General features: G+C 43.7%; 1 protein-coding gene across 1 annotated transcript in view; it reads right to left on the reverse strand.

Annotated features, from left to right (window-relative positions):
* The window catches only part of LOC115194125 (ankyrin-2), a 108,303-nt gene that overhangs the window by 38,211 nt on the left and 57,687 nt on the right, over nt 1-12,405 (reverse strand). The window contains exons 25-35 of the mRNA XM_029753528.1: nt 11,337-11,381; nt 10,594-10,735; nt 10,430-10,441; nt 10,086-10,173; nt 9,477-9,580; nt 7,135-7,170; nt 5,693-5,917; nt 4,858-4,956; nt 3,403-3,557; nt 2,893-3,104; nt 2,369-2,573 (exon numbers count right to left, since the gene is read on the reverse strand). Coding sequence (XP_029609388.1) covers nt 2,369-2,573; nt 2,893-3,104; nt 3,403-3,557; nt 4,858-4,956; nt 5,693-5,917; nt 7,135-7,170; nt 9,477-9,580; nt 10,086-10,173; nt 10,430-10,441; nt 10,594-10,735; nt 11,337-11,381 — 1,323 coding nt within the window. The remainder of the gene's footprint in view (nt 1-2,368; nt 2,574-2,892; nt 3,105-3,402; nt 3,558-4,857; nt 4,957-5,692; nt 5,918-7,134; nt 7,171-9,476; nt 9,581-10,085; nt 10,174-10,429; nt 10,442-10,593; nt 10,736-11,336; nt 11,382-12,405) is intronic.

The following is a 12,405-nucleotide window of genomic DNA, read 5'->3' on the forward strand; positions in this document are numbered from 1 at the left end:
ATCTGCATTTTTATAATTATTTTATTCATGAAAGCATAAAGATGCCATTATTAGCTACATTGTTTTAGTTTGAACGTGCATACTGGCACTAAGAACAGAACAGAGGGAACGTTTCCCTAGTCAGCGCCATTATTAGTGAAATGCACCATAAATATTTTGGTGATGATTTTGTCTTCAAATAACGTAAAATGAGCAAGAAAAAGGCCATTCTTGAACATGGGGTGAGACATTGTTACTAATTTGTAAATAAAGCCAGTTTGTTATTTAGAATTATTTATTTCTGTTTCCAAAGGGAGAGAAACCAAAAACCTACAGTCATCTCATGGGTCTCCCAGTCGAGGACAGCACGGGTATTGAACCAGCATCTGTAGCAACACAACTTACACTGAAATGCAGTGTCTAAGACTGTTATACCACTCAGACATTGTACAACATGACCATGTCGGGAGTGGGGCTACAGTACTACAGTAAGAGCAAAATAATCCTAACCAAATAAAATAATAAAACCTTGGTGTAACAACAGCTTTAGTAAGTAATACTGAAGTCATGCACAATTTATCAGTTTCTATTTAGGTTTATGTCGCCCATTTATTGTCAGTTAGAGACACAGTAGGACCCAAAAGCATAATCAGCGCTCTAACTCCCCCTTGTGCTGGTCTGGAGCAATGAAGTGGTGATGCAGGGTACAGTACTAAACCACAAATTACCTCTAAGTCCTGTGGTGTAAGCTCACAACTTTTAAAGGAGGAACCACTGTATGTACAGTACCAGTCAAAAGTTTGGACACGCCTACTTATTCAAGGGTTTTTCTTTATTTTTACTATTTTCTACATTGTAGAATAATAGTGAAGACATCAAAACTATGAAATAACACATATGGAATCATGTAGTAACCAAAAAAGTATATTTTATATTTGAGATTCTTCAAAGTAGTCACCATTTGCTTGAAGACAGCTTTGCACACTCTTGGCATTCTCTCAACCAGCTTTATGAGGTAGTCACCTGGAATGCATTTCAATGAACAGATGTGCCTTGTTAAAAGGTCATTTGTGGAATTTCTTTCTTTCTTAATGCATTTGAGCCAATCAGTTGTGTTGTGACAAGTTAGGGGTGGTATACAGAAGATAGCGCTATTTGGTAAAAGACTAAGTCCAAATTATGGCAAGAACAGCTCAAATTAGCAAAGAGAAATGACAGTCCATCCTTACATTAAGACATGAAGGTCAGTCAATACGAAACATTTCTAGAACTTTGAAAGTTTCTTCAAGTGCAGCCGCAAATACCATCAAGCGCTATGATGAAACTGTCTCTTATGAGGACCGCCACAGGAAATGAAGACCCAGAGTTACCTCTGCTGCGGAGGATAAGTTCATTAGAGTTACCAGCCTCAGAAATTGCATTCCAAATAAATGCTTCACAGAGTTCAAGTAACAGACACATCTCAACATCAACTATTCAGAGGAGACTGCGTGAATCAGGCCTTCATGGTCAAATTGCTGCAAAGAAACCACTACTAAAGGACACCAATAAGAAGAAGAGACTTGCTTGGGCCAAGAAACACGAGCAAAGGACATGAGACCAGTGGAAATCTGTCCTTTGGTCTGATGAGTCCAAATTTGAGATTTTGGTTCCAACCGCCTTGTCTTTGTGAGACGCAGAGTAAGTGAACGGATGAATTCCGCATGTGTGGTTCTCACCATGAAGCATGGAGGAGGAGGTGTGATGGTGCATTTCTGGTGACTCTGTGATTTATCTAGAATTCAAGGCACACTTAACCAGCATGGCTACCACAGCATTCTGCAGCGATACGCCATCCCATCTGGTTTGCGCTTAGTGGAACTATCATTTGTTTTTCAACAGGACAATGACCCAACACACCTCCAAGAGCTATTTGACCAAGAAGGAGAGTGATGGAGTGCTGCATCAGATGACCTGGCCACCACAATCACCCGACCTCAACCCAATTGAGATGGTTTGGGATGAGTTGGACTGCAGAGTGAAGGAAAAGCAGCCAACAAATGCTCAGCATATGTGGAAACTCCTTCAAGACTGTTGGAAAAGCATTCCAGGTGGAGCTGGTTGAGAAAATACCAAGAGTGTGCAACACAATCATCAAGGCAAAGGTTGGCTACTTTGAAGAATCTAAAATCTAAAATATATTTTGATTTGTTGAACACTTTTTTGGTTGCTACATGATTCCATACGTGTTATTTCATAGTTTTGATGTCTTCACTATTATTCTACAGTGTAGAAAATAGTAAAACATAAATAAAAACCCTTGAATGAGTAGCTGTGTCCAAACATTTGATTGGTTCTCTATATATCTGTGTATATGTGTGTGTGCGTTCAATCCACCCTTCTCTCTAACCTGTGATACTACAGAGGAGGCGCAGGGTAGGCTGGTCCCCTCCGAAGCCGTTGACCACTGGGTCAGTGTTACTCTTGGGGATGGGGATGGTCATGGTTATGGGTTTATGGAACTTCCTCCTCCGGGGCTCCAGGGTCACGATGGGGCTGAACGTAGCCTTGTTCCCCAGGAGCTTCTTCACCACGTCCGCGTTCATTGGCTGAGCCTGGGGATGACAGGTAATGGCTTTAGAAGTAGACTGATATTAGAGATACCTTGGATCGGCTTTGGCGTTAAAATATGGATTATGACGTTGATAAAACATGATAGTGTAGTAATCATAAAATACTCAACGTATTTAACTTTTGCTCCATTAAAGCTCTGCCTCAGAATCAAGAAACGTGCCATTCTTTTTGATTATAACTCTGACTGCCGCTCATGCCATAGGCCCCCATTAATTGGGAAAATAAGTTTGAGAACATTTTACAGACACTCAAATGAAATGGTGTTTTCACTTTATGAAGAGAATATTTGAAGTAAATGACCTGTAGTCCCACTTTGATCCTCTTGGTGAGGGCTCCCTCTGGGAAGACCGCCTGGACCGTAGGCACCACCGTGCTGCTGAGGATGCCCCCCTCTGGACCAATCAGGTTACTGTCCTGTTTGACCCGGGACACCACCGCAAAGTACTGGGGGAAGTCCCTGGTGATAATGCGGCAGATACGCTTCTTCTCCAGCTCCTCTGGAGGGTCCAGTTCTGGAGAGGAGGACAGAAGGAATGGTGGTTAATTTGACATTGATTCAGATTATGGCTCTGTTGAAATACTTTGTTAATGATTTCTTCCTTCCTCCCCCTTGGAGTAATCACTGCTCACATGACTGGGTTGGTGTAATCCTCACTTTCACCTATCCAGCCATTTTAGATCAGTGAATACTCCAAGAAAGGGAGGCAGGAGGGAATGCTTCTCCAAAGTATTTGAGCAGGGACTCTTGGCAATGGCCTCTAATGACGATGATCACTAAGTGTTGTCTCGCGTTGACGACATCACACTCACCCTCGTCCATGCCGTTGAGGATCTGGTTGAGCTCCTCCTCGGTGTGTTCACAGTGGTGCTCCTTCCAGCTCTCTCCTGTCTCACTCCTCATGATCACCAGCTCCCTCTCCTTCCCCCTCAGGGCAGCAAAGTGAGGGATCTCCACGACTACAGGCCTGCGACCAGGGACAGGGAGCACGGTGAGTGTGTGTGTGTGGGTGGAGATGGGGAGGGGGGTATGTGTGTGTACAATATATATGTATGTGTGTGTACAATATATGCGTGGGTGTGTGTGTAAAGGGTGTGTGTAAGCAACCACATTTCTAACAACTCACCTGATGAGCACAGTACAGTGTGTCAACTACAAATGCTTATGGGACAGTCATGCTAAACATCCACCAAGATATCAAATGAACCAATAAAACTATGAGGTTGAACAGGCAGACAGACAGCACTAAACATAGAAAGCCAACCACAAGGTAAGGAGCCGAAAAGTAACTGGGGAACAAAAGAAACATACAATGTAGTGTCTGGGATGCTACGACAGAGAGCACAAGTGGGGCAAGACACCTGGGCCCGGTTTACCGATAGCGATGGAACTTAAAGCTTACAAGTGCTTTAACGATGCATCTTTCCTACAACGGCCCGAAGATATAACATGCGCATCCCAAAACACCACGGTCGCTAAGTGCGTCGTTGGAGCATGTGTCGGTACTGATGGGATCGAAAGAAAGGAGGCGCTGCTCTCGGATCAGCTTTCTCCATTTAAATCTTACCGTAACATTATCATTATTTCACAAAACTGATGACGGATCAGCTACTAGAGAGATATTACCACCTACGGCTGCAAATATTGAGGCGGCTTATTGAAAATGCTTTACCCAATAAAAATGCACTAAATCACCGATTTCGCACATCATTGCGCACATGTTAGACTACACATCACGAAATACATTGAGACAAATTACAGACAGCAGCCTACAAGTAGCAAAATAGAACTCAATTGATTGAACATATTTATATTTTAAGGAAGCCATCTCAGTTTTCATTTGAAGCATCTTTTTATACGTAACTTGTTTGTATCAATTGCAAAAACATTTGTCAACTTTTTGTAACTTTTCTGAAGTTTTCGGCGGTCAGGGCGACGGATAAACCATGCGATTCTAAAGACACACTTAGCTGTTCTAAGAGTGGTTTGAGTCAGGCGTTAGATTACGAGCGTTTTCAAGTGCAAACGTTAATAACGCTGGTTTTGGGAAACAGCTCGGGGATTTTAACGACGCTCCTACGAAGGTTAACAATGCTCCTAACGATGAACTTTTGGGAAACATGGCCCAGCACGACACTAGCACACATAGCATACAGGTGAGGTCACAGACACAACATATCACAGAGAGTCAAAACATAAAAGGAGGAGGCTATAAAATGGAACCAGTAGCGTCCATGGATTGTTTCATATGTTTTGTTGTCCCCTACCCAAGGAATTTTGTCCCGGGTGGCCCGAGCTGCAGGATGCGGCTAACGAGGCTCTCACCCTCGTTAAGAGGGGGTGGGGCAGTGGGAAGGTGCAGTTTACTGTGAGACCAACCGTCCGTTAGCAGCAGTGGGGGAGAGAGAGCGGAAGTAGTCAGAATAATGGGTGACTAGTTGGGGTTTGTGAAAGACTTTTGGCTGAGTGGAGTGGAGGCCGTCATCAGGACATCATGGTAAATACTTAGGGCTTTAAATACACAGAGCTTTCAAAGTGGAAGTTATTATGAACTTCAACCATCAGGGGGCAGTAATATATTATCGGTAGACAGCCTCTCTTAGTGGTAACCTACATATCAAATCAATCATGGAGCAATGTTCTTTTGCAGTTTTCTGCTTCCTTGCAGAGTTTTTTGTTTCCATGTGTCTTATAGAAACAGTTAGTTTCCTAAAAAATGGTTGAGTTAGAGCTAGAATGCTGTTTAAAAAGAAAACAAGCAAGGCCCCTGCCACTGGGAAGAAGCAAAGAGCATAGACCGTTTTAGTAAGGCAGAGGCAGGGTGAAATTAATCTGAGAAAAGGAAGAGGGGCAGCAACATTCTCAGGTTTTCATTCATACAGTAGAACTATAGTGTCCTTTGACGCACACTGTCTCTTTTCCTTTTCCCTCGTAGCGTTCTCACCTCACTCACTCTTGAGTCTTGGACTCTCACAACATGCATCATAATCTCTGACATCTCCTCGCTCTCTTTCATTCTCCCTCTCTGACATCATGCCCCTCTATAAAACTTCCTCTCTCTTTCACACTTTTACCCCCTCCCTCCATCCCATATTTTCTTACCCGAGGAACTGGGCTCCGACGGGCCCCACCTCGATCAGCCTGCTGGCCAGGCCCTCTCCTTCCACCATGGGGGGCATGGTGGCCAGGCGGTGCCTCTTCACCAGCCGGCAGGTCACCCGCGTGGGCGCGCTGCACTTCCGCGGCGGGATAATGATGCGCAGGCCGTTGTGGCGGCAACCCCGCATGGCTCCGCCCCTGGCGTCCACCATGAAGCTAACCAGGAAGCTGTTACGGGAATGGGCGGGGGCAGATGTGATGTTTACAAAATGAAGAAAAATATATTTTTAAGCATTGTGACAAATACAGTATATCTTTGTATTTCCCTTTACACAGATAACTTACATAACTTTCAGCAAAATACGATTTTTGGGGGGTGAAAATATACAGACAAATATGAATCCATGTTAAAACACACAAACATAAGAATTACAGTTTCACTGCATACCTACATGCACAAACACCAGACTGTGAGTGAGAGGGGAATGGGTGTGACACCACATACTGCGCTTCACCGGTGACACCAGTACGTTATGGTAAAGCAAACAAACCATTACAATAACACTCCAACACGCAGACTGAACAATACGGTACAACGGCAAACATGGAGATTGGTTATATCAAACACAAAAACACAAGGAGCCTGGATTCACCCGCATAGCTGATGTTTTAGCAGTGTCACGAAGCAACACCCATCCCACTCGCGTTAGAATTCCAGAATGAGAAAATATAGGCTATGTAAAAATAATGACACTCAAATTGAAAATCATTCAACTTAATAATGAGGATTGTATCGGCCTAATTGAGGTGAAGATTACATCTCACATCCCAGCGTTCAAACTTGTTAACAAGGCTGCATGGGATTTCTCTTAATGCAACTCTGTGCAGCCAACGGCAATGTCCACTTCAGGTAGGCTATAATGCCAGGAGCCGCTTGTGGACTTGACAGCTCTAACGCAGTACCACCTCAAGCTCTGACACCACCAAAACAACCGCTATACGGATGTCGGCTGAAGCAGATCTTAATGAATAGAGCCCTAGACCTTGCAGCTGTGAATCGACCAAACACAATTAAACAACAAACAAAATGGCCACCATGAGTCAACAGGATTCAACCAAGATGGACACAATGGCTGACCAATGATGATGAGGCAATGTGTGTGACTCTTTGATGCAGCACTAGGAGCAAATAATGTCCCTTACAAAGAGGCCTGTGTAAAAATGTATATAAACGTTGACAAATGTCCAAGTGATCAAAAGCTAAAACGGGGGAATAGTGGAACATGGGAAACATCTGTTAGTAGTGCTGCACTCGCAAGACAGGCATTTGTGAAACAACAACAGAAACAAACACATCTCTCTAGAAGGAGAGCACACTGTGAAAGAAAGGAGGAGGATTGTGAAGAGGAGGATGAAGAGGAGGAAACCAAGGTGCAGTAGATCACCTGCTGTCGCCATGATCATGGCACGGAGAGGAATGGCTGAAAACAGAACAGAGACCCCATGAGACAGAGAAAGAGAGAGAGAGAGTGCGAGCTGAATCGAAATAAAGAAATATACAGTGTATTCGGAAAGTATTCAGACCCTTTGACTTTTTCTACATTTTGTTACGTTACAGCCTTATTCTAAAATTGATTAAATCATTTTTTCCCTCATCAATCTACACACAATACCCCATAATGACACATTTATAAAAAATAAAAGAAGTGAAATATCACATTTACATAAGTATTCAGACCCTTTACTCATTACTTTGTTGAAGCACCTTTGGCAGTGATTACAGCCTCAAGTCTTCTTGGGTATGATGCTACAAGCTTGGCACACCTGTATTTGGGGAGTTTCTCCTATTCTTCTCTGCAGATCCTCTCAAGCTCTGTCAGGTTGGATGGGGAGCGTCGCTGCACAGCTATTTTCAGGTCTCTCCAGGGATGTTTGATCGGGTTCAAGTCCAGGCTCTGGCTGCGCCACTCAAGGACATACAGAGACTTGTGCCAAAGCCACTCCTGCGTGGTCTTGGCTGTGTGCTTAGGATCGTTGTCCTGTTGGAAGGAGAACCTTCGCCCCAGTCTGAGGTACTAAGGGCTCTGGAGCAGGTTTTTATCAAGGTTCTCTCTGTACTCTGCTCCGTTCATCTTTCCCTCAATCCTGTCTAGTCTCCCAGGCCCTGCTGCTGAAAAACATCCCCACAGCATGATGCTGCCACCACCATGCTTCACCGTAGGGATGGTGCTAGGTTTCCTCCAGACGTGACGCTTGGCATTGAGGCCAAATAGTTCAACCTTAGTTTCATCAGACCAGAGAATCTTGTTTCTCATGGTCTGAGAGTCCTTTAGGTGCCTTTTGCTAAACTCCAAGCAGGCTGTCATGTGCCTTTTACTGAGGAGTGGCTTCCGTCTGGCCATTCTACCATAAAGGCATGCTTGGTGCAGTGCTGCAGAGATGGTTGTCCTTCTGGAAGGTTCACCCATCTCCACAGAGGAACTCTAGAGCTCTGTCAGAGTGACCAACGGGTATTTGGTCACCTCTCTGACCAAGACCCTTCTCCCCCGATTGCTCAGTTTGGCCGGGAGGACAGCTCTCGGAAGAGTCTTGGTGGTTCCAAACTTCTTCTATTTAAGAATGATGGAGGCCACTGTGTTCTTGGGGACCTTCAATGCTGCAGACATTTTTTGATAGCTTTCCCCAGATTTGTGCCTCGACACAATCCTGTCTCAGAGCTCAACGGACAATTCCTTCGACCTCATAGCTTGGTTTTTGCTCTGCCATGCACTGTCAACTGTGGGACCTGATATAGACAGGTATGTGCCTTTCCAAATCATGTCCAATCAATAGAATTTATCACAGGTGGACTCCAATCAAGTTGTAGAAACATCAAGGATGATAAAAGGAAACAGGATGCACCTGAACTAAATTTTGAGTCTCATAGCAAAGGGTCTGAATACTTATGTAAATAAAGTATTTGTCTTTTTAATCTTTTATACATTTGCAAAAATACTGTTCTCGCTTTGTCATTATGGGGTATTGTGTGTAGATTGATGAGGACTTTTTATTTATTGCTAATCCATTTTAGAATAAGGCTGTAACGTAACAAAATGTGGAAAAAGTCAAAGGGGTCTGAATACTTTCCGAACGCACCGTAGACAGAAAGATAGATAGGGATATAAAAGAAAACATCTCTAGGGCTGAAAGAGAAGAAAATAAACCATACTCCCCATCCCTGTGGACCAGAATCCTCAGTGTCTTTGGACAATGATCAATGTTCAAAAATGTTTGTCGTACTGCTTGTCCTAAACCAGTACTTCGAGACACTCTCAGTAGCCTTACATTACTGATTCAGGAGTTGTGTCATTATCACTAAGAGGGATTATCTTCCGTCATTGTTACCAATTAGCATGGCAGAGAGAGTTAACCGGAGGATGACAGGGGGATCTTCATATCACAATGCATTAGACTAATATGTCTATAATGACTGCTAACATTATTCATTACTGCTCTTCATAGTGTTATCCCCCAAAGCCGCTTAACAGATGGGCCTTGGAGTAGGATTACAAAAGATCGTGATTCTGTCCTCAGAACATAAATAAATAAATAATAAACGAGTTGCCTGGACCCACCATTGCTCTAGTGCCTGTTGAACATGGCTGAATGCATTAGGCTCAAGGGAAACCTGTATTCAGGATGGGTTAGACCAGATAACTGTTGCAGCTTTTGTACCAAAATGAGTTTTTTTTGTTTTGTTTTGATAGTTAAAACCCTTCTGTGTACTTGCTGTGCCCGCTGTACCTACCCAGAGTGGATGGGGCTGGAGGACAGTGCCACATTGTCCAGATTTTCTGTGCCCCAGCTCAGACGATACGAGTCCTTTTCATTTTCCCTGGCAAGAGACGACACCTGGCAACCAACAAAGAGCCACTTGTTAAGGACATGCCACAGCCAACAGTCAGTTACACACACAGACATTGCACTTCAACTTTATTTTACTTTTTTATTTTTTACGTTTATTTGAGTATGGACAGACGCAATAACATTGTCACATTGCAATTTACAACAGTAACATGCATTGCACCATAACACGTTAGCTTGCGCTACTTTACGGTACCCGTCTCTAGATAGACAGCAACGTTAATCTAAACTCAAACTTGCCCTTTGAATGATCTACAGTCAAATAAAGTACATTTCTAAGAGCACTCTCTACATTCCAATACAGGAGTTATTCAATGTCAAGACATTACGACCTTATGAATCAAAGTAATATATTTTCTGTATTGAGCAGAGCAACTGCTTTGAGCAATGCATAGCATGCACAGTATGTTTCCGTTGCAATAGATGATTAAGTCTCAAGGCCTGGTTCATCCCTTCACAGTAGTGGATGTGAGAGGTTTGACTCTTTACTTACGTTGTGGCTGGTGAGCATCTCCTCTATCATGCTTTCGTGTTTTGGAGAGTAGTAACCGTGGTGACTGGGAGTGTAGGACCTGTCCAAACTGAGGAGAGGTGGAAAATGTGACGTAGGTAGCCATGGAAACATCACACACAGCTAAAACAGTGTTCACCACCCAATATGGCACAAATATATCCATGAGACATGGGCACAAGTGAACTACTGTAAAATCAAGGAACAATGGAAGGCGATAGTCGGAGTAGTACTGCAAAAAAACTGCTTCAAAACTACTACAGTAGTTCTGCAACTGATGTGGACTAACTCAATCAAAGAGAGACAATAGAATTTATAGCACATACCTTTGCATTCGACTAGGTACAGTAAGCATGGTCAGGAGGAAGAGAAATTAGTTGAAATTCATCAGAAACTTCACAAACACTTGTGCATTCACCACTAATTAGATCATATACTCTCTCACACACACACACACACCCTTCTCCTTCATCCGGTGTATATATTCTACCTGTCAGAGCGCCCCCCCTCCAGACTGAAGCGCAGGTAGTTCATCCCATCCATGTACTGTCCAGGCAAGGAGTCATCTCCCAGTTCCCTCAGGTCCTCTGCCCTCAAGTACTCCCCTCCGTCCCCTGTCATCGTGTCGTCACCTGGAGGAGAGAGGGATGCGGGTGAGACACATGGAAGAGAATACGGGTATTGTCGGGGGAAGGGGACATTGTGATGTGACTACAGTTAGCAAGCATACATACACGCAGGGGCCAGCCCTTACCTAGGGTGTGTGTGTCAGCGTGAGGCTTAGTGACACACACACACACACACACACACACACACACAGTCACACACACATACAGACACCGTCTTTCCTTTCGTCATCAGATATAAGCGCTTACAGTTACTGAAGCACTACAGATGAGCTGGGAGACACAGCTCATCTCTGCCTGGTCTCCACCACATCATAAAGCTCTACTGCTGCTGTTACCACTACTGGGCAGCAGGGGGCAGAGTCACTAATACCCTTTCCCCACTACAGCGCTGAACCAAACTGAATCGAGCTGTACTGTGCTGGCCTGGTTACGCATCCACCAACCCCACCAAAATTAGCGGAACCCAACTGGAAAGGACAGTGTGAAAAAGAATATATCTCAACCAGTACAGTACAGTTCGGGTTGGCACCATCGTGTGAAAAGTGCCTAAGGGGAGCAGGTAGCATACTGTAGGAGGTGCTGGCAGAACAAGTGAGAAACATACTGTAGGCTGATAGAGATGTTCCTGTGTCAATAGCATAACCACTGCCTGGAGAATGAAAAGTTAGGAACAAAAGGAACAAAAGAAAAGAAAAACAGGCACAATATAATCACATTATGACGACGATTAGTAATACGCACAGTAGCACCACAACTGTAAGAGTAAAGCAAGCTATAAGATGCGGGTTGAGAAGAAATACTCACAAAGCAATGTTATTTACAACACATCCAATACCAAGAGATGTCGGTTAGAACAGCCACACTGTCTGCAAAACCAAACCCAATCCTCTTCTGACAGCTTCTAAAACACAACTATTGACAGGGTGTGTCCTTTTTCCACCAAAATCACTGCCAACCACTCCACTCTTAGAATCCAAGTTTCCTTCGAGAAGTAAAGTGAATTCACTGCGCAACCGGAAGAGCCAGGAAAAAGAAAAATCTTCCATATCCGTAATGCATTGCCACGTCAGTGAGGTGACTGTTCACATAAACACAGATTGGCCCTAAATGCACAAACTTTATGAGCCATGACAGAGGGCCTGGAAGAGTGGAACTAACTGCCTTTAACAAGTATTCCCACTAATGCTAATAAATATCAACCGTACAGAATTAATCAGTAAAGCATCGGCATGTGTTTTCAAGGAGGCTTAAGTTAAGTTAGCCCTTAGTAGCATTTCAAAAGTAGCTTTCACAGCCATGGCATGTGATAGGAGATACATCACTGCATTTCCGAGTGGGGATTTGAAATCCGCTTTGAACTGACAACACTCAGGGTGAAACTATCTTCCTGAGTTCTGTACAGGCGAGCTTTTGCCGCTTTAATTGGTGTCTTTTCGCTTGAAGTTTAATGGCACTCTCTAGTCCAAGGGCAACATTTCTTAAGTCCTCAGAACATGTCTCGAAGTGGGGGGGATCTGAATATGCTATTAAAATGCTTTTAAAATCCACCTTTTCCCCTTAGCTGATATTTAAGAAGCGTGACAAAACAAAAACATTCTCGCATTGACATTAAAGAGGGCACAGCCACCACTAGTGTCAATATAAAGGTTTGTTGACAGCACTAATGCTTTCAG

This window comes from Salmo trutta, chromosome 5 (assembly GCF_901001165.1).
Source record: "Salmo trutta chromosome 5, fSalTru1.1, whole genome shotgun sequence".
NCBI lineage: Eukaryota > Metazoa > Chordata > Actinopteri > Salmoniformes > Salmonidae > Salmo > Salmo trutta.